At 35.5% G+C, this 23,534-nt stretch overlaps 1 protein-coding gene and 1 long non-coding RNA gene across 4 annotated transcripts in view; one reads left to right on the top strand and one right to left on the bottom strand.

The window, feature by feature from the left end:
• Patr-1 (Protein associated with topo II related - 1) overlaps positions 1-23,534 on the top strand; it is a 36,638-nt gene that overhangs the window by 1,279 nt on the left and 11,825 nt on the right. Inside the window, exons 1-10 of one of the 3 annotated variants that reach the window (XM_069835363.1) lie at positions 3,845-3,970; positions 8,204-8,416; positions 9,971-10,076; positions 10,361-10,566; positions 13,023-13,175; positions 13,326-13,538; positions 17,206-17,452; positions 19,089-19,261; positions 19,998-20,303; positions 21,980-22,150. In XM_069835363.1, coding sequence (XP_069691464.1) covers positions 8,381-8,416; positions 9,971-10,076; positions 10,361-10,566; positions 13,023-13,175; positions 13,326-13,538; positions 17,206-17,452; positions 19,089-19,261; positions 19,998-20,303; positions 21,980-22,150 — 1,611 coding nt within the window. In that variant the 5' untranslated portion in view covers positions 3,845-3,970; positions 8,204-8,380. Of the gene's footprint in view, positions 1-1,883; positions 2,045-3,841; positions 3,971-8,203; positions 8,417-9,970; positions 10,077-10,360; positions 10,567-13,022; positions 13,176-13,325; positions 13,539-17,205; positions 17,453-19,088; positions 19,262-19,997; positions 20,304-21,979; positions 22,151-23,534 lie in introns of those variants that run through there. The other 2 variants (XM_069835364.1, XM_069835362.1) reach the window with 2 other exon arrangements.
• On the bottom strand, positions 951-3,686 carry LOC138706273 (uncharacterized). The gene is made up of 2 exons (XR_011333944.1): positions 2,872-3,686; positions 951-2,085 (listed from the first exon to the last, which is right to left on the bottom strand). It is a non-coding gene; the product is annotated as an uncharacterized lncRNA (long non-coding RNA).

The raw sequence follows: 23,534 nt of genomic DNA, 5'->3' as shown, positions 1-23,534 counted from the left end.
CAGAAAAATAATCTTAAAACGCGAGCTTTGGATGGATCCTGGTATTGGCAACATAAATGGTTATGTGGTAATGTGGTGCGAAATAAACTTTTTTGTTGGCCGTGCTTCTTACTGTCGGGAAAAGAAGAAGAGGAAGAAGTGTGATCTATTAGGGGCTTCAGCGACCTGAAAAATATTTCCAGCGGAATCTCAACAAATACTTCTTCAGCTGAGCATAATATGTATTGGTGAGTGACATTGGCTGCATTCAGCCAGGACAGTGCTAATTCAGCTTTTCATTTTTGCTGAGTTACAGCTGCTGTGAGTGGCTGAACGACAAAGATTGCAAAATGTCCTCTGTGTTTACAAACAAACACACCATTGTTCCGTTTACACCGGAATTTAAGATACCATTGGTTGTTACCTACCCCCTCCACTTTTGCTGGCTTGAAGCGAAAAAAATTTTGCTAAGAAAAATAGCGGTCACTATTTCAACACTGTCAGTCAGCAAGGAATTCAATGCAATCACTATTTCAGCACTACCTCAAAGCTGTCCTGACTAAATGCAGACATTGTTTTTCATTAATAATAATAATAATAATAAATAATAATAATAATAATAATAATAATATAGTAATAACAATGGAAATAATATGAATAATAAACATTCTGTATGGGAGGTACGCCTACTTAAGCTAATTACATCAGACCTCACTGAGGATTTGTCACCAGCTTCTACTGCTTCATATGTGGCCCAAGCACATCTTATCTACATAACGTGAACGTACTACATAAACGTACTACCCTTTATTAACATTTGGTTTCTTAATACCTACTGTAATTAAATAGAACTAATAGATATGCGACATTTGGCACATTCTTGCACTAGGTTTTCTCCAGGTTGGTGTACATTATTTTTCAGGAATGTCAACACTATCCTTTTCTCTGTCTTAAGTATTCTACTACAAATGTAGGTTTACATACGTATTCATATGTAATTTATTAACCATAAATTTCCATACAGAAACAATTATATTGATTTTGTCAAGAATAATACAGGTACAGGTATCTAATTTGTATAAAAATATTTTATACATTCATTTACCTATAGGCCTTTACTATAAAAACAATGTTTTATTAGAACTTTTCTTTCTTACATTTAATCTAAATGTATTATAATTTAAAACATCATAATCATCCTCCACTAATTAGGCCTTTCTAAACCTGTTTTGATTAAACTGACCAGATTTTTCATTTATCAAAGACATCCTTAGTTATGTACATATGTACATGAAATAAAATGTGTCGAAAAAATTATTGTATTAAAAGTACAATGATTACTGTACCAATGCAAATAACATTTTATTAATGATTGATTAGCCAATAGCCTGCACTTATCAGATGGCAGAATGACGTTTTAAAAATTGTTTTTACTTATAATTAACATTTTCCGAATGTCCAAATTTTGTATATTTTGGAATATAAGGCCTACTGTTTTTACAGATGCATTTTGACCTAGAAGGAAAATGAATTAAATGATCGACGAAATGTGATGATGTCTGACATTGTGATCCCTGAAATAAGCAAATATTTCTCTCCAATGGTCTACAGAATCTTTTTACCTATGATATTATGACCATTCTTCGTCAGGCAGGAAAACTGGTCAAACAAATTCTGTGTCACTATCAATATTTTAAAAAGTCCTTGCTTAGCTAACAACTTAGTACTCTTTTTCCACCTCAGACTACAGAGGAAGATGCTTCAGCGAAGCCCACCAGAAAATATCTAAGTCCTTGAAGTGTTTGTTGCACAGCATGTCTAAATATTTTACACAGTTTTTATAAAAAGCTACTGCAGTTTTTTTTTTTTTTCACTTTTTCTTCCTTAATGCCTTCATTTTACAGAGAATCAGAACATTTGAAGTCCACCTTCTACAAAGGAGGACATTTAGACATTCTGCCAGACTCACGGAAGGGCAAACATCTCCAAAGCATCCCTGCCGAAAGGAGGACGTCTGGTCAGTTTAGTTTTGATGTCTGCTTGGTCTTCTGCGTCCTCCTGCAGTGTAAGTGATCTTTGGAATTTTAGTAGGGCGTATTATCCTACCTGGAGAAAGGCATAGATTTGTAATTGTTAAAACATAAAATCTTTTTTAGAAACAAGTTATATAGTATAGTACTACACCCTAATTAGTGTAATATGTAGCGAGACTGCGATGTATGCAATGGAGGGGGAAAGGAACTAACCACCTTACCCCATTATCTCCGGGCTTAGTTGTCTCATAAGTGGTGCCTTGTTCATAACAATTGTGAGGCTCAGACCTGTCTTCGAACAGTTGACTGAACAAAAAAGGGTACTACACCCTTACGTAATACTGAATTTTGTTTCTTATATAATTGCTGCACCTCCAAATTGCGTTATTGCATTTAAACATATTTTTCAAGAGAAAGAAAAAATCATTAACATTTTTAATTCTCTTGATATTCAAAGCTACTTTCGGTATAATTGCAATCATGGGAAAGGAACAGGCCACCCTACTCCGTTATCTCCTGGCCTAGTTACCTCGTAAGTGGTGCCTTGTTGGTATCACTTGTGAAGTTCAGACCTGTCCACAGTATAAAGAAGACTGTGACCCACAGAACAGAACTGTCTTCGGACAGTTGACTAAACAACAATATGAAAAATTATGTAATTACACCGAAAGTAGCTTTCAAAATCAAGGGATTAAAAGTGACAATCTTTTTTTCTTTTTCTTGAAAAAAAAAATCTGTTTAAATGCAAATTGCAGATTTTTGAGACGCAGCGACGATATGTCATTACAATTTCTAGTGAAATGTTCATGTAGGAATACTACCATAGTGATACTACTATAATATTTATACTGTGAATTACCTCGCGTCAGCAGTCCTGCAGTAACAATGTTATAAATTCATAAATATGCCTACAGTATAATCAGAAACTAGATTAAGACCTAAAAATAAGATTTATAAAAATCTATAATGGTGAATAAACTACTATAAAAAGCTCGCGCAAGAAACGATTACCGAAAACCAATAGTGGTGTTGCTGTCTGTTTCGACGTATGTATGTAGGCACGCCGAGGGGGGGAGGGGTGCGAACCGATGGAAGTACTGTCTCTTCCAAGAAGATGAACAGATGAGGAAATCGCTGTGGAAATAAAGAACGTAGCAAGAGAAAAATTCGAAGCTAATTAAACGCGCAACATATGTTTACGAATGAAATAATAATACCGTACGATACAAGACACGTATTCACATGCAATGGAACAAACTTAAGTCGTAATGTAACTGTCACAATGCAAAACTGATTCTATCGATGTCATTTCTCTTTTGACTGTACTCTCGAATATCATTCAAGTTATCTCGTGACCTTTCCTGTCGCCCGCTCTTCCTTATCGCAATGTTTGATTCGCATTCCTTCCGTCGTTAATCCGTACTTGCGTGACCTATACCACGGTCTAGTATATACAGTCACGAAACTTGAGTTGTGAGGGTGCTAAGAACAATAAACTGACTGTGCCGGAGTATTGACCTTCGTGACGACGACTACTACTACTACTACTACTACTACTACTACTGCTGTAAATCCCATATAACATAAATAAAAAGGGAATTTCCCGGTTTGCACATTGCTAGTCATAGCGACTTTCGCAAAGTGCATATTTTATTGTGAATCTTTGTAATTTGAAAAAACTTGACATAAATTACGAGTTGGAGTAAAAGTACTACGAAACGTTCAGCATATAATATTTTATAAAATTATTATTAGTTTAGCAGCTTGGTGCACATTTGAAATTATTTGACTTCCCATGTCGCATAATTATATGACATCTAGTGAGACTTTCGAGTACTTACAAGTATAAAATCCGCCATGACAGCTGATTTATTTCTGTTGACGTAAGGAGACATGACATTTTGTGAAATAATAGACAAATGGCAGATACATTCTTTGGATTCAATACATCATTAACAGTTAGTACAACATTTATTTATTATGTTAATAATATTTTTATGTTGTACTATTGCGTAAATTTATGTCCGATGCAATCCAAACTGAAGCATGTAAATGAGAACAATGGTTTTGTTTTGAAGCTTTCTTTATTTATATATTATGTTAATAATATTCGTAAGTAAACATGATTAGTTGTGTATTCAAAGGAGTCGAGTGTGTAACTGGACAAACAATAGTAATTTTCTTTGAAGAGAAGTAAATGTAAATAAACACTACAAGACTGTTTCTTCGATCTGGAACAACTTAACCTCCATAAATTTTGCACTTTTATCATTACATTGTTCGTAAAGGTCTTGCTTGAAGCGAAATTAGAGTTGTTTTATGGTCAAGTACTCTATATAAAATGAGCATTATATAAGTATTGGCGAGTCTTTTGTGTACAAAGCATAGCCATCTTTCGAAGTTCTTGCTATGTTTACATCTGTTGGACTAGGCCTATTTCAAGAGTTAGCTTTTGTTGTTTTGTAACGTTCGTAAAATTTAAAGAAAAGTGATTATGTGTCTGTGTTTTTACTCATACTATATGTACACTATGTAGCCTATATGTTGGGCAACAAAATTTATTAATATTAGGATGCTGTCTGCATGTTCACATTAATGTCTGCGATAGCTACACAGATATTCCTCTTTATTTCAATACTAGATAAATTGGTGGTAGGTAAATAAACGAGCGCACTTAAGGTACTGTGTAGAAAAAGCTATTACATTTTTAATTATTTAATCTATAGACCTATATCATGTAAGCTAATAGTAATTATCAGAGCAAATTTTTGCGTAATAGGCCTACCGGTAGTATCTTTGTTATACGCTGGCAATATGCACGTATTGATTCGTTTGTTACGTCTGATTTTTGTTATATCGGTGTTAGTTATGACTTATGTTAGTGTTTCCCTTGGTTAACACTAGTTTTGCATGATTTGTTTGTAGTCACTCATTAGGCCTAGATATCTGCTTTTTATGCTGATGTTGTGTGAGGTATTGTATTTTCGTGAAGTAGTAATCCAGAAGATGTAAGGTCAACAGGGTTAAGCCAAGTGTAACACCATATAGGCTACTTACTGTAATACAAAGTGTAAAATGTTTCTTCTGATTGAGTTTGAGTTTTGTAATTAGTCGTGAAATATAGCGCATGCTTTAATTTAAGAAACTGTTTTTTTCTGAATACCGTATTGCATTTTAGTTGCAGTTCGAAGTTTGTTACGAAAACTTGTGGTTGTTTTGGACGATGGAGAAAAAAATAGTTGCTTAAAATGGTAAGTGATAAGCACAATACCGCCATTTCATAGCACTTAACTTAAATCGTTTTACTACAAATTTAATCCATGGTCAAATACTAATTTTGACTTCATTTGTACCGGTATTATATTTTTGGGCCAGTGAAAACATTCGCCTAAAACATTTTCGTAAAAGACGAGTATTTCCCCTGGACCAAAAAACAATAGGCCTTCCAATGGCGTTACTGTACTGATCATTTATTCCAGAAAATATTACTCTATTTTTGCGCAATAAGTTACTTAAATAAATAAATAGGTCTCTATTGAATGTGGGAAACTAAATGTTGTTCAGTAAACTTAGGTCTATTTATGTTTCCAGAGCTGGATTACACTCAGCTTCGATGATTTGTCATGTTTCAAAAACATGTATACCTTATTTTATTTCAAGGAGTGCAGTTCGGTGGCTCCTTTGAACACCCACTTACAGATTTATGACTTCCTACACAAACAACTCTGACAATTCCATCCTGTCCCCTCGTCCCAACATTGCACATTTGCCACAATCCTGGTGACCTTCGAAATTATGCAGTGAAACTGACGGGATTCTTGGAATTCGGAAAAGATGCGACGACTCTGCCTCCACGTGGATTTGACGGCAACCTGTCAATTCTTCTGAACGAAGGTTGTGATTGGTTACTGACAGGAGAAGACAAGATTTCCGTCACAGTAAGGGAGACATTTATTTATGACAGCCAATTAGTAGGGGGCAGTTGAAGGTCTGTCGGCAAAGTCTTTTCTATGAAACTGCACTCCATGAAATAAAATAAGGTATAACCTGAATGCATGGAACAAGTGTGATTCATCCTATTCCACTTAATAAGAGGTGTTAATTTAAATGTAATTTCCAAGGAAATGTGACCCTCCCTTCTTGAGCAAATCTAATTGAAATTAAATTAAACAAAAGTAAACGACATAACCTAGATCAGTTTAGGCTTGGTAAGGAAGGAAAAAAAATGTCCCATTCATTAAATTTTCCATTGAAGGTTAGTTTCCATTGCCTTTATTTTTGCATAACTTCATCTCCTCTTCTCTTCACAACTAATTTTATTTTTTACATGATAGGTCTATCCTAAAATACAGCATATTCTGATTGGTTTACCAAAACCTTTTAATATTGGTGAAGTCTTGAATGTATATGAAGCTTTTTTTTGTTTAATTCCTAAAAATAAATATTTTAGAATATTGTGCCATTTTACATCTTGTTTTATAATGCTATTTTATACAGAGAGAATCAAACCCAAATCCTCCTGAATAATTTGAATAATCCTCCTGTCTCTTGGCACTACATCTGGCAAGCACAGCACTACAATCCGTCAAGTGGAGAAACTAGTGCTGAGAATTTGGTGATTTCGGAAAGGAAAATCTGCCATGACACTACCTTAGGAACAGGCGCACTTCCATACAGGGCAGCGGCGAAATGAAGCAAAGAAGAAAACACACAGATACTATACACTCTTTTACACTCTCATTCTTCCATTCTCTGCAACCCCCTAGGCTACTTTATTTCTACTGTCGAATTTTATATTACATTACATACATTTTCATTAATACAACTTCACTTACCTTGCTGGTGGCGAGACTCGTGGCGAGACTCGAACCACCACCCTTTACTTCTGTGTTTCACAGCCTTAACCATTAGTCTATATGAACACGAATCAGACGCTTGAAACTTATATAAAAGATGAACCCAATTAAATTGATATATTTTTATTATGTAATAGACAAGAAACAAATTCATTGATTCTAGTTCATGTTAACACTTTGTTTAAAAACTTAAAATCGTTTAGTCGACACGTTAAAAAGTGTTAAAATTTATTAAAACAAATTTTATTATATACTCTTTAATTTAAAATCAGGAATTCGCCCCTCAGCACAAGTTCTACTCTTTCAGGGGTGAGCTAAAATTTTATCTGTATTTTATGTTACAAGTATTAGCAAAATTAAAAAAAAAAAAAAAATCGTAAAACTCTGACACGTCATATACTACGTCATGTATTACGTCATATCATATGAAGAAAGACATTCCTTTCCACTGCATAAAACACAATACCAAAATCCTCTACTGTAGAAACCACGAAAATCATCGCAAAACAGACAATTTTAAATAATAACCTTGGCATGAAACCCTCTAAAACTCTCACATACTGAAAACTTAACATCTTCATTTTCCTGCAGTAAATCCAAAACCACTCAATAATAACAACGTATCCCACTATTCCACTATCGATCTATTTGCACATACGAATATACACCCTTAATTAACCCCTAACCTTCAAGCTCTAACCTTTGACTAATGCACACACTCACTAATATCCATCCTAGAAAATAACTTAGCATTATAAATCAGTGTTACTACAACTGCAAACATGATAACAGCTGACGTCATCACATGATCTTTCGCGTAGTGAATAATTATTTATTTATGGAAATGGAGAGAATCTTTGTTAAATTTCGGAGCAGTTGCTGAAAATGCACTTCATTACTTTTTAAGATACAGATGGTGCGCTAAGGACGCAAACATCCATAGTAGCTGATGCGCCCTTTTTAAACCCCACTAACTAACCAAAAATGGTGCAGTGATGTATGAAGTTGTGGAATAATGTATACATGAGGTCAAGAAAACTCAGCATACTACTTACTACACAGTAATCTCACAGCTCGGTAAGAATGCTGCCAACTTAGTTTGCTTTAAGGTCAGTCCAGGACAAAATGTGTGGATTTTTCTTGTCAGCTATTGCACCATGCTCGCACTTTACAGTGTCAATCTCAGTTACGTGCCTGAACTCTACTGAAAAATACGTTTTTTTAAACATGGTTAGATGCACAACACAGCAATGCATTCCCCTTGTTGAAACGAATCTTCTGAAGAATAGTAGGCCTACAAGTTTTATTTATAGACGTTTTGGTGGTGCTTTCCAGGGACTACATAACCATCGAAACATTGTGTTGTTAAATTATTTAATAATTGACGAGACACAGATTCTGTTCTCAATAAGAAGAAAAATTGTACATGGCTAATATGCAATATTAGTGAGGATGAGCTCCAGCAAGCATCCCAGAACTTCATATGTCATTGCACCATGTGTATAGAATGTAATGGAGTACATTTTGAACAACTGCTCTGAAATTCAGGTAAGATTCTTTCCATTTACTTAAATAAGTAATTCACTAGTTAAGTGAAAGATCACTTGCCAAACTGCAGTGCTCTGAGACAGCAAGAACATTATCTTTGAGAGTTGTCAATCTGCTTGCCAGACTATAGTGCCCAGAGTCTGCAGGAGTGCCAGTCTCTTAGGTTTGAGTCATTCTGTATAATATCATAATATTAATTGTCTTATTTTAAAGAAGAAACAAAAATTAAAATAAGTACATTTTTACTTTGTCTTTGGAAAAAGTATGGTGATACTGACCAAAAAATGATTGAAGATTTTGCAGAAATAAACATTTTGAGTATCCCTGACACAAAAAAAAACTGGTTTCGGTCATGCTTCAAGAATTCAAGAATCGTCACACAATTTTTTTGCATAGAGCAAACTGACAAATGATGCGCCATGTGTTTACTCGTGAAGGATGACTAATCATTACACGAGAACCAGGTTGTGCTAGCAGTGACCTCTGTTGGTGATTCCGAGAACTTTTTAAACAACCCTCGTACATAATGTCATTAACCATCAACAATAGTCCAAGTTTTTAGGGCTATCTGTGGGCAAAATGTTGTGCACAGGATGGTACCGATAGAGGTACAAATTGTCCTGGAAAAGAATACTCAAACTAGGCTGTGATACACCTCCAACTGACATGAAATAACACTTGAACTTAGTAACGGATCCTCTTTGATGATGTGTAGGACATTCTTCTTGAGCTGTGGTGTACGTAAAATTGGTGGTCCACCTTCACTGGCAGAATGGGCTGAGAATACGTGACCTGTTCTCCTCATCTGGTTGCCCAGCTCTCAAAATACACAAAGTATATTGCCAATAGTGTATCTTTTCCCAAACGGCAATATTGACGTTATTGAGATATGCCTCCAAGCCAGAATACATGTCACAATATTCTTTTAAACTGTATAGTTCCATGCCTAAGCAGTAGAAGCTGGTAGCCACTGGTTTTTATTGGTGATTGTTTTGCAAATTACCTACAATGGAAAAAGTATAAACAGTTTGGGTTTGTAAATCGTGAAGCTAGACACATGGAAGCTTGTTGTCGGTGTGTAATTGCCTAACCATGAGTGAAAACTACACAACGAAAGATAAGATTTAATCGAAATGGAAAGAGTGTTACAATGTTAACATTTTTCAAATGTGGAGATACAAGTATTAATTGCTGTCTTAATTTTGTTTATTTTGATATAAATTTTCATCTCATAATTTTCTGTAGTCGGTCCTGATCATTCTATATATTATTTTTGTATATAGATAAACATTTTCAATGTCTATTTACGTGAACTAACTATGATTATGATGAGCATGTGGTAGTTGTAATAGCGGCTGTGGCAGTGGGAGCAGTGACAGTGACTGCAACGAGTATGGTTATGATGACAAAACCTTTAAGAATGTCTAAAATATAATGGAGTATGCTAATATAATTAAATTGTATTCTTGTTCTTCCATATAAATAGATACTTAGAAAGAACAGAACTTTGTTCTTCAAATGTTCCAGAATTGATGAATCATTTGTTGTTTATAGGGTTCTTTGGAGGATGAACTGCATGATGAACCAGGCCAGGGTCTGGATGAAGAAGAGGAGGAATATGATGCACTGAATGACGAAACCTTTGGCACAGAAGCCGTTGGTATGTTACATTGTTATATGGAAATTGCTTTTAGCTTCATACCTGCAAATTAACTTAATAATGTTTCAGCTATTTACAAAGACATGTTAAAGGAAGCTGCTACAATATATTTTGAATCTCTCTGCTGTTTTCATGTTCAGAGAATGTAGGTAGCAACAGGAGTAGGAAAGCATAATGGTAACTATATTTTCCGTCAGATCTTTGATTCTTGGACCCAGTCAGTGGTAGCGGTTTCTTTTGGATTAAAATTATATTAATTGTGATTTGTGTGTGTTTTGAAACAGAAGGTGACTGGGAGGAAGACCACGAGAAATTAGCTGAGATTGCTGAGCAGTCACGTCTCCGTCGTAACAGTTACAACAATGACAACCACATTGAGTCTGATGACCATGCGGATCTGGAACTGGAGGCCAGTATTTCACAGCTGGTGCTCGACGACTTTGATGACCCCATCTCGGAGAATGGGGAGAATACAAAAACGAATACTATTGTAAGTCAACTTAACCTTTATGACTTTGTTTGTAGTGATTCTTTAAAATATTAATCACAGTCATTTAATTCTATTTGAATTTTGTTAATATGATGGCTGTTTGGGAAGTAACATCCTGTGAGTGACATAGAATACAAGAAACATGGAAAATCAGTTTTATTAGACAAAATACATTTACTTAAATTATTTTTTCATGTAGTCACCACCCGAATTGAATTATTTATCATGTTCTAAGAAATTACTGTAGTTATGTGTGAATTCAGCCACCTCGTATGTCATTTTTCATATCCTCGTTATCTTAATACTATGTACCCAACCACTCTTTCATGTGTGTGAAAAACTGATACTTGCTTGGAAGAAGACTGGATCTACATGGTGACTGATAATTTCCCAATTGAAATGTTCAAGCAGTTCTTGAGTTTGAGCTTTGATATGTGACACATGTTGTCATGCATCAAAACATAATTGTAAGTCAGCGTAAAATATAGTGCTTTTTGTATGGCTATGGTCCTGCCCATCATCTTCTTGGCTGTGAGTGCTTAATATTTGGTTTCTTCATTGAATGAGTGTGCTGTCACTGTGTAAACTGTATCTTGATCGACATTATACAGTATAAGAAACTCAAGTTTCATCTCTGATGACACCATGATCAAGGAATTATTCTCTCTCATTATGACATCACTACTGGAAAGAGAGTCTAAGACCATTCTTATCTTGTTGTCATCTGAGCACAATATTTGGGATATGCTAGACTGTTTGTCAGAATTTCGTACAGAATGCTAGGCGAAACTTTTGGGAAACAAAGTACATCTCCATCCACCTCCTCCACAAATTCATCTGTCACAACAGAAGGCAGATCAGGTCGCACTTTGTGCGACCATTTTCAGACATCCTGCGTCACTTTCTTACACTTTCTCGAGTGGTCCATAAATCTCACGTGCAGTTCACAGCTGGCAGCATACTTGATGACAGCACTCATTTTAAAATACTCATAACATAACACGAATCAATAATAAACAATTTACAGTGTAATGGATGGATACCTATTCTTTGTTTGATAAAATTATTTTGTAATACATTATGGTAATGTGTATCATTATGTCCATTTTTTTTTAGTTAGTATAATTTATCGACACTATTAACCACTAGGTTGTTTAATGTCGATAGGATTGGTGATAGTGAAATGGTATTTGGCGAGCTGAGGCCGAGGATTCACCAAAGTTTACCTGACGTTTATTTTACGGTTGAGGAAAACCTCGGGGGGGGGGGGGCAACCAGGTATTCAGCCCAGGCGGGAATCGAACTGGTGCCCAAGCACAACTCCAAATCAGAAGGCAAGCATCTTAGCTGACTGAGCTACACCAGTGGCTTGTTGACCATTTTCCCAACTTTACTGATCATGTAAAGACAAAAAATGTCAGACTTACATAGTTTTTAAGCATAATTAAATGAATTTTTTTTTTATAAGTATCCTCTAGCTACATAGATTGAAACTAATCAGGTGGATATAAAATATTTATATTACACGGGTACAGATATAGTGCAAGAAATCCATGGAAAGCTTTTTCTGCCATTGCAAACTTGCTCTTTTTTATTTTTTTTTTAGACTGTTCTCTCTATGGTATATAGTAACAGTAAGTCCAGTGTTTCGTGTTTGATACTTGTTTATTTCTTGAAGTCATAAATCAATACTGATAATGTAGTTAAATATTCAGAGCAATGTTTCTTACCATATTAGGCACACAACCTGCAACTTTTTTTTGCGTTTGTCTTACCTGAAATTTAATAGAAATTTATAATTTCATTATAAAAATATCAAATAACATTGAATGTTACATTCGGACAAAGACAATAACTCACTTCAGCAAAGAATGAGTAATTTCTTATGCAGACAGAAAAAGACCTAGTAGGGGCTTCTGAAAGAAACCTTATTAGCAAAAAATGGTGTGAAGACACCTAGTTGAAGAAGCGTATGAAACAGATAACCATCTAGTAATTTCGTATATTTCTGGTAGATATCAATACTTCCTTGAGAAAATACTTTACTTCCTTGTATTACGAACCTTCACCATACTTTATACATAGTTCTTCTATGCTGCTTCAACTGAAGACAGTATTTTTTATGACAGTATTTAACAGTATGATAAAGAGGCACTACTTTTAGGGAAAAATAAAAATCTGTATTAGAACACACCATGTAGATGCAGAACACATATCTCATTTACACTGGACAAACACACTTCAATTTAGAACTAGTTCACGGAGTAAGTTTACATCGATTAAATTGTAGCTTGTATGCTACATGAACTTAGTAATGGTAACACACCAACATCTTAATTTTTATAAAAGGCGTGGGTGCTGGTAATGATAATAGTGGTGCCAATGGCACTATATTGACAAGGAGGTGGGTATGTTATTGTATTAACTATATCGTAGCTTTAACATACATGTTTCAGACTTCAAGACATTTTCCTTCTACAAGTACTGGAGTTGACCTGATTGAATCTCCAAGTTACAGCAGTTCAGCTCCATCTGGGTACTCAGTATGGGGGATTGCCAAGACTGATATCCAACAAAAATCTACTCAACCTGTGCTAGCCGGTGGAAAGGTGAGAAGAGTTAATACTATTAGATGTAATTTTTGTCTTTCCCTCTCTTTCCTTCCTTTCTCTTCCACTGTCTTTATGTTCCTTTGTTCATTCACTTATTTTTTCACAAATTCAATGATGTATTAATTTTTTCATTTCATAATGTTGTAGAATGTTTGCACAGTGGAGGAAGTGGAACGCGATCTAATTTTACAGCGCACCACAGCCCCTATTGCACCCCCTCCTGGCATAAGCAAGCCATCACTTGCATTACACCTGGAAGATGTAGAGCGGGATCTCGCCACTTCCACAGCCTCTAATTACTCTGTCATCCCCTTGGGCTTGGGCCGAGGACAGCCTCAACCAAATCCATTTGCACATCAGGTGGGTATTAAAAGTTCATATATGTATGGTTCACGACTATGTGAATTTTCTCCAGGAGAGAAGTAAAGCTGAGTCCCTATTACATTAAGGATATAATGCATATAAAAGGAACCTCCATCATTCAACTGATGCATGATCAGCTTTGTTTCATTTCTTTGTAGACTTAAGTGCAGAATACTATGATGGCTAACTTCCAATTGTACGAATAATTAATCAGTAGGTCCTGGATGTTAATGACCTAAAATTTAGTATTGCAACATGGTATAGTTCAAGATCAGTAAGCATTTCCTTTATCTCAGGTAAAATCCTTTGCTTATTTGATACCCATTCTTAATTTGTACTTCTCTTACATATACATTGGTAAGTAATGTTACATGTACAATTGGGTTAAAAAAGAATGGGCCGACACTTGATAGTTTAAATGTGGAGTTTGTAAGTCAGGTTCACACGAGTAAATTCATTGTGTTCGAAGGCAATGCTATGATGTTTGTTCTGGTTGATTCCATGATAGTGATCCGTCTACAATGCAGCAAATGCTACGAGGTGGTGTAGCATAGGGGTAAATTTTCTGTTTTCAGAGTCAGAAGTTGTTATTTCGCTTCCTGGTAAGGTTGATTTTTTAATTGTATTATTTTATATTTTTAATGACAAGTGTTAGTGGAACTTGTTAATAAACTTGGTTATACAGGTCTTGCAAAATATTACACCCCATCATTCGTGGGCTTATTATTAGGCACGACCTGGCCTGTGTACAAAATTAATAGTTTATCTGCTTCCACAAAAATCAGAAGCACATAAAATATAAATAAACAATAATTATACAATAAAAACATATATAAACAAAAAGAAAAGGCCTATGGTAGGGACTAGTATTTCGTCCACAAACCACCTGCATCAACTACTATCCTCATTTTGCGACATGGAGTCAACAAGATTGTGGAATAGGTCTACATCCGTGGCCACCTCCTCCCACGCATCTAGTACTCTGTCCCACAATTCGTCTGCTGTTCGTAGAGCATAGGATCCTTTTCAATCTAGCCCACACATTTTCAATCGGATTCATATCAAGTGAATTTGGAGGCCATTTGAGCAGCTTGACCTCAGGCCTCCTCATAAACCGTCTTTGAATGCGATTGGTGATGTGTACCACTGGATGGTTGTTCTGCTGGAATACAAGTGTTCCTTCTGGATACCATTCTCGGGCAGAAATGCTCCCTGTGAAGAATATAGGTAAATAAAAAATACAGAAAGCTAAACTCCAATATGAACTGAAGAATGGTAAACAGTGTCACATCAGTATTGCCAATATTGAAACAAATAGAACTAAATTCTATTTTTACAATGGTAACATGATTTAATGTTGTAGTTAAACATATTTTTAAAAGCTATAAATCAGATATAAATGCAGACTGTTTTATTAAGAGACAGGAGTGTTGCCTGGGGGAGGGGTTGTGCTATTTACTAAACATTCAGTCGACTTCCAGACGATGTCGCCACTTGGTACTTGTTTAATAGTGTTTATAAAAACTTACTGTGGTAAATTTGTAATGTAAAAAATTAAGACCAATGGAGATTCGAATCTACTGCAACCGACACTATCTGGTTTAGACCCATGCTTAAGCCACCTACGCTACAGTGGCTCATACTTTAATCCAGCGTATTACTAGCTTTCTCGTTCATCTTCATTTTGATAAATTTTATACCCCATTTCTATAGATTTAGTATTTATTAATTTTATTGCTATTTCACACTTCAGAGGCTCTGATGCAGCTAGAATCAACCCCTCGTTTTGTTTCATAACATAATTTATAACAAATTATAATGGTTTAATTGTGTCATCTTGTGAACTGGAGCTTCAAGGAGACGGGCATGCACATGGCCTGTTTCTGGAACTTAGACATTTGTTGCCGGTCCATTCTTTTTTAACCTTATTGTATAGTAGGATTTTTCAAAGGATCCCCGGTCGGTCTCTTTTGTTGCTAGAAGAACTTAGCCACACGGTCCACCCCGGTCATTAAGGGACGCGTGCGGAAATTTCTAGGCACGCAGTTGTCACGTTTTACATTGACTTCGCCACGTGGGTATGAAACAATCGTATATTTATTTCTATACAACAAATTGTACTTTCATTCAATCAATCACGAATTAATGAATAGTTAATTTTGAGTTACTGTGTGTATAAAGATCCGTTTTAGAATCATTGTACGGTTAACTTCTTCAAACTAATATATTTCATACTTAGACTACATCAATAATAATAATAATAATAATAATAACACCGAAATAATATTGTCAGTTTGTGTTTCGTGTCTAAATTCGCAGCGAAATCTGAAATGTTATGTAATAAAATATGGCATTTTTCTTCTCTTACCTCTATTCGTCGTCACTCTCTCCTAAAGGAATCACAAATCTCTCTTGGTTACTGTCCCTGTCGTGCTTCATATAATTCCCTTCCGTTTTAATTGCATGTTGAACACAGGAGGACCAATTATGAGGACCGATTGTTGCAGCTCCAACACGCAGAAGTTAACACACTAGACTCAAGTCGGGATAATATTGTTTTTCCTAACATAAGACTTCAGTTGATGCCAAAGGTCGACCTGGTTGGCGCAGTTGGTATAGCGCTGACCTTCTATGCCCGAGGTTGCGGGTTCGATCCCGGGCTAGGTCGATGGCATTTGTGTGCTTAAATGCGACAGGCTCATGTTAGTAGATTTACTGGCATGTAAAAGAACTCCTGCGGGATAAAATTCCGGCACACCGGCGACGCTGATATAACTTCGGCAGTTGTGAGCGTCGTTAAATAAAACATAACATTTAACATTCCCAAAGGATTTAGAACACAGTGGTACGGAGGAAATCGTAACACTTCGTGTCCACATGAGGCTGCGAGCTCCTCCACTGCATGTTTCTTACTGCATGGCTAATTTGATATCCTTGATGGGTATGGGTTGGGCAGGGTTATATTATTGTCCTAATAAAGTTAATTATGTCTTTAGAATTGCTGTTCATCTACCATTGCTATCTTGGGGTTGTAAAAAACTAAGTAATGTAGAATATACTCCAGGAAATAATAACAATAATAATAATAATAATAATAATAATAATAAAATTACAGAAGACTTTCAAACAACGAACGAAAACACTTGTGAATTGTTTGGACATATTAAGAAAGACTGCAGTTAGTGTTAGCATTCAGGGGAGAATTGGCAACATTTATGTTTGCCTCAGAAAGCGGAAACAGAGATTACCCCATCCCCCGAGTGGACAGAAAAGGTTGGGGGGACCGTCTTACTTCAAAAGACAACCGCTCAGCGTGCGGTAGCCTCTGTCTTTAACTGGGGATCCAAAGAGCGATCCTACTATACAAGATATGAACCAGTGAGATTTTGAATTGACATCTTCCCACTCCTTTTCCACCAAAATCCTCTGCTCTTGTTATTGTAGTGATGTCTCTTATCAAGAGTTGAAAAGTAATTGACGTCAAAAAATATGTTGCACTTGGTCTGAATTGAATCTTTGTAGCTTGAGCTAGCGGCAGATATAGTAGTCTAATCAGCAGACCACCAAGGCCAGCTGCCGTAATAATGTAAGATTGCAGGTAATAAATTTCATCTAAACTTAGCTTCCTATTTTATATGATGAATTGATGCTGTGATGCTTTCAGGATGTCGTCGTTATGAGAAACACTCAAAATTCAGCAGGTGTGGGCACAATAGGTCGGGGTGGTGCATACTTTCCCTCCCACCTTCCGGGTCCTACACCGCAGTCCGTTTTAGGTTTGGGGCGAGGATCTACCGGAAGTGCTGCATTCGGACAGGTTGTGCTACCATCAAGAATTCATGGTCCTCATCCACCTCCCATTGCAATCCCAGATCTTCGGCAACTGCAGCAGCAGAATCATAGGCTAATAGGTAAGTTGGCTGTAATTAGAAACAAGCTTTAATATCTTGAAACTGTTATTTCCTTACTACTGATGTCAATGCAGTGCATAGACGAGACTCTCTGTAGTATGTTGTCGAAATCTGTCTGTACACTGCATTGCTGAAGATGCCCTCATTTAACTCTCTCCTGTAGAAAAGCGTTCATAGATAGAGAGTTATGGGCAGAGGTGTTTGTTTTTCGCAATCCGCGATAAAACAAAAACGATTTCTATTGCTCTCATCAAAAATCCATTAATACATTATTATACATGGTCATTGTAAGATTCATTTTCAAATCGCGAAATAACGCGAAATTTACCTCATTTTGCGAAATAACACCAGTTTTGCTTTTTAAGTATTTATCTTTTTAATAAATCCATTTATAAATTAATTAGCAGGACGAATGAATAAATAATAAAAGGTGAAGTGAATTTCATTCATTGCAAAATTGAAACTATGCCATATGATCCTGTAACCCATGCTACCGACCTCTTTGACATTCTCTCTGTATATTAGTAATGTGTGTAAGTTGCTGCTCCTGGCTCCGTGGAGATAAGGAGTAAAATTTCTTTCTTCTTTGTGTTTTCATCATTGATAGTAGCAGGTGTGTTCAAGTGTGATAAAAATGCGGAAACCTAGAGTTTCGTTAGTAGATGGAGCAAATGAATTTAAACAAGAAGGCTTTCTTGTATCGGGTTCAATTCTGATGTGCAAACATAGTAAATCTCGTCTGGAGTATAAATAGAAAGATACGCTTAATAAACATTGTTTACCCAAGAAGCACATGCAGAGAAAAAAACATTCATCTATCCAGTCAAATGGACTCTAAGTTGCGACATTTGAAGAATCACTTTCCATTTAGTGCAGGGTACAGTGATTTGTAATTTAATATGTTTAATTACCTGCAGTTTGATGCTTTGTCCACACTCTCGTGCAAGACACTCGGCAAACACAAATCATCGTTGCTGCGAACAATGTATCTCTCCACACTCTTGCCAACATTCATGAGACGAGGCGATGTGTTCAGTTGTTATGACGTGTACACAATGGAAGCTACTGAAATTGCTGCTGTATCAGCTCTGTGTGCTCAGTTATTACAACTATCTGGTAACATATTACACCAAAAATGTCGGAAGCCGCAGCAAAAAATAAGCTTGTGGATGACAGCTATACACAAAAATCGGACGAGATGAATTTGCCGATATTACATTATTTCTCTAACTTAATATAATGTAACTTGTCTGTGAACTTTTCCAATGTAGGATTTCCCAACCATAGGGTGAATGTCATGTAAACTATGGCGAATCCTCGGCCTCATCTCGCCAAATACCATTTTGCTATCACCAATCCCATCGACGCTAAATAATCTAGTAATTGATACAGCATCATTAAATAACCAAGCAAAAATTAAAAAAAAACCTTTGTAAGTGAGGAACAGAGGAAGAATGTATTTTAATACTCGTGTTATTATTGAATACTATCTTGAGTGTTTAATGCAAGAGTATTAAGACAAAATTTATTGTATCTTTTATTGTGAAATGTAGTTATATATGTTACATAGTATGTGCCACTAGAGGAAGTAAGGTTTATTATGTGAAATAATTACCATTTGTGATCTGTTGTGTAGGATCTGCACCCAATCTGCTGCGTTTCATCCCACCTACCCTGATGATGCAGTCCCAGCAGCCTCTCAGGGACGGAACAAAGACATTGGGGCATCAGGGTTTTGCAACAGAGAATGGAATTCTGCGTTCTCTCCATCCGCATCGCAATAATATGGGCTACAGACCTGGCTTTCAGGTCAGTTGTGAGTGAAGATTCAGGGATGAGTAAGCTGTGGAGATTAGGAATTGAATAAGTCCCTGAGCTTTTTTTACACACTCAATTAGTACCTAACATTCTTTCTACGGTTTTCTTTCTTTAATAATTTTATTGTTTCTACAGTTTTCTGTCTTCAATAATTTTTTTAGCCAAATTGTGACAGAAGATAAAATGGTTATTTGCTACAGAAATGTATGTGTGCGCGTGTGTGTGTGATTAGGAGTCCACATCGAAGTTATTCTCCTTCATGCTTTCCACTAGGCCAATGCATACTGTGTGCAATCTACAAAATGAAAAGTCTCCTTTCTTTGCAGGGTAAATGACTTCATTTCAAGTGCTAGATAAACCATCTGTTATATTATAAACAACATGATAAAAGAACTTCATTGTTGTGAAAAATGTAAAATGCATTGGGAAGTATGTGTTATCTTCATTCATGACATAAAATCTTTGTAACTAATGATAATTTACCACTTATTTTCCATTCGTTCCACACTGAATAGGTGTCTGTTCCCTTTATTTTGCATTCAAGTTTCAACAGCATTTTAAAACATGCCACAGTTTTAGTGGTTTTATGGATGTCTATTCCTATTGCAAGGATGACTCCTTGGGAGTCTGATATCAACTGTTGTTTCATATCCAAAAGATCTGTAGGAAGAACAGAGTTATTTTTTGCTCCTGTAGTGATTATGGAAGGCACTTACTGATGTTGCAGGGCTCATTAGTGGACCAGCACCGAATGGGGGTTGCCAGTCAGTTCTCATTGCGACCTGAAAGGATGATGGGTTCCCATTTTATTAATAACCGTGCTTCAAGTGGAAATTTCGGCCAGCATCATGGTCATCGAGGCAACTATAATTCCCACTACAACAATCATAGCAATTATCGACAACAGAATGGTTCTGGAGACTATGACGAGTATGCAGGTCTCATGACAAGCAGAGAGAAGCAGTGGCTGCTTAATATTCAGTTACTGCAGCTCAACACAAGTCAGCCTTACATTGATGACTACTACTACACAGTGAGTATCAACACTGATATAGGCATTGGTAAACACTAGTTATAAGTCTATCATTATTCGAGTAAGAATGGCAGCCAATTAAGTTACTCTTATTACAAAATTGTAAGTAGGTACAGACTTCATAAGTAGAATACACTTGTTAGAGCAAGGCCAGGCAACTGAATGCTCTGTGGAGCAGCAGAGAGCGACTTTTGCTCACGAAATATTACTGCCAGCTCTATAGTGCAAAGCAGCTGTGCAGAAGCTGATTACAAATTTACAGATATCTGTTGCACATGATATAATAAGGAATCATATTCACTCTCTCAACAATAGGCTTTAAATGGGATTGAAATAAACATATTTCAAATAATTATAACATTCATGTTTGAGAAATAAACTTACACAAAGCCTACAAAGGAGAAAGCCTACATTCTAAAACTTACACAATCCTTATGGGATCCTTATTTGAACTATAACGTGATATTGAGAGGTTGTTGTTGTTGTTGTTGTTGTATGTCAACTTCTGAAAACAGGTCTGAACCTCACAAATGATACCAAGAAGGCACCACTTATGAGGCAACTGGGCCAGGAGATAACGGGATAGGGTGACTAATTCCTTTCTCCCTCCATTGCATACATCGCCAACTAGCTACATACATATTGCACTAGTCAGACTTCAGATGCATACAAACAATTGTTCTTCCTCTGATACATATCGTCAAATGAGATGTACTGCCTGATAATAGATCTACTTATCAGCCAGAACCTCAAGCAGAGAATATATTGAGAAATAATGGACATTATTTTTTAACATACTTTTTTTTAGGAAAGGATGGCTTCATTTGAAAATTTCTTTGTTCAGTAATTTAACATCTAATAGTGTTGGCTATATAACTTCTGTTTTTCATTTTTAATAGGTTATTTACTTAAATTTTGTTTCCTTTCCATTGAATACTCTACAAAAAAATCAATATCTTGTTAGGTTGGACAGTTTTTTTATTAAACCATGCATGCCCAGATTAGAGTGATTTTACTGTATGTAATTCGTGTTATAGAGTCTAAACGAAAGAGTTTGCTTTGTGTGCTTGTAAGGGCTGTATGGTCAGAAGGAAATTCCACACTTACAAGGCCACACATGGTACTCCATGTGTTGCAATGTTTTGAGTGTGTCGTACAAAAGAATGACTGTAATGTCATTGTAATGCTGTTACACTTCATTATGTAGGAAAGAAAAATGAATAAGTGTAAGAAATTTCTACAGTAGGTCTGTTGTTTTGGTTTTACATTTATTGCTAGTCATTGTTACGTATAAGGAGCTTGTTTTTCGTTGCATAATAGGGCATAGGACATACATTTATTTATAAGGAATACATTTTAATATTTAAAACTTCAAAAGTCGTACATTATTTATTTTATCTTGTCTTAGCCAATTAAAGTCGTTTGGTACTCAACAATAGTGCATGTATTCAAATGCCTTCATGTTGAAAGTGTTACAACAGATGTGGAGGATGGTCAGCATGAAATAAGAAGGGAAAGAAAATGTTGTAAAAATGTAACATTCAGATTACATCACTGTCACCAAGATTGACACTAATATAATATGTTCCTACACGTAGGATTTTAAAAATCGTATTATCTTTTCATTTAACTTTTGTTTCTTAGAAGTGGAATTTATGCATGCTATTTATTTATAGGTGTTTTCTTCAAGGCAGCCAAAGAAGAATAACAAGAAGATTGAAATGCATGATTCATTTGGCCATAGAGAGCGAAGGGACAGTCATAAGGATCAGAGGAATGACCAGCAGCAAGGCACATCAAGAGTGTACACACCTGCGCAGTTTGAGAACTCTCTTGGGAAGCTCCAGGTAGTTATTCATTTGCATGAGTGCCAGACTCACTTTTGTAGTGTTAATTTCCTGTATTTTCTGATCGAAAATTCAGAGTCAGTTCTTTTACTCCAGAAATCAGAATTTTTTATGAAAAGAAGTGATTTTTGCAAACATGTTTCCAATAATATTTTTGCATTACATCAGTAGTATGTGCAGCTGTCACAATTTTCACTTATCCTGATTTTCAACAATTTTTATTTCCACAATTAAGTTATGATTTTGTGACTTTTGCTTTCTGTTTGGCAATGTGGAATAATTTATCATCATCATACTTAAATGTTTATTTGTTCATGCAATTACCATATTACACTCGTGTATAAGCCCCAAATATTTCGCAAAATTTTGTCAGAAGAAATAAGAGTGGGGCCATACACGAGTTATAGTGAGGTTGTAAGGGAAGACACTGGCGATGTGATACATTGCCTTGCTAAGGGAGCCGAAGAAGTACTACTATTTCTTTTGCTTAATTAGTGTATATATCATCTCCACTTCTACATTACCAGTATATTACGTATGTCATAAAATTTGGGAATACTTCATTTTAGAATAATAAAGTCTGAATTCCACATATGAAGAAGACCCTTCACTGCTTCGGGAATCAAAGGTAGCCTACATATTTTGATGAACTTTGAAACCTTACAACAGATGATATTTATAATATCTTTTTCTCAGGGATAAAGCATGCAGGTATCCCAATATAGAATATGAACTGTATAATTATGTAATGCAGATAAGAAGAGTAGGTATATGTGCAAGAATCATCAAAGTATCGTGAACATTGAACAATCACTGTATTGATCGATACAGGGCATGGAAATTTTTAAACACCTAGTTCAAGAGTACAGTACATATCATTATTATTTTTAAAATGACTCTTAAAATTAGGGTGGGGTCTATACACAAGTAAATATGGTATCTGTGTATTAATTTATTTTTCTCCTTATACATTCAGCATACAATATTGTTGATACTCATATACTTTTTTATTATTAATAATAGAGAATAGTACTTGACTCTTTGTAATTTAGCCATGATACACTTATACAAATGCACACATTTATATTACTTATATTTAATTTAATTACAAATCATTATTTGACATTACATAAAATAATGGAAAAATATAATTTGAAGAAATGTACAGACAAATAAATTAAATAATTCAATCTGTAAAACATCTACAAAATGTAGGAAAAATATTTTTTTCCATTGGATTCCATCATGTTATGATATAACTGAACATGCCAAATTTTAAATAAAGGTACTAATATGTTTCAATCAATCAACACTGCTCTGCTGTATCATTTGAAACAGCAAAATAAAAAATTCAGAGAACAATGAAAGCAAAATTAGGAACACT

The sequence above is a fragment of the Periplaneta americana genome, chromosome 9, assembly GCF_040183065.1.
Source record: "Periplaneta americana isolate PAMFEO1 chromosome 9, P.americana_PAMFEO1_priV1, whole genome shotgun sequence".
Taxonomy (NCBI): Eukaryota; Metazoa; Arthropoda; class Insecta; order Blattodea; family Blattidae; genus Periplaneta; species Periplaneta americana.
Note: the sequence above shows the minus strand (reverse complement) of the source record. Positions and strands in the feature narration are given on the sequence as shown.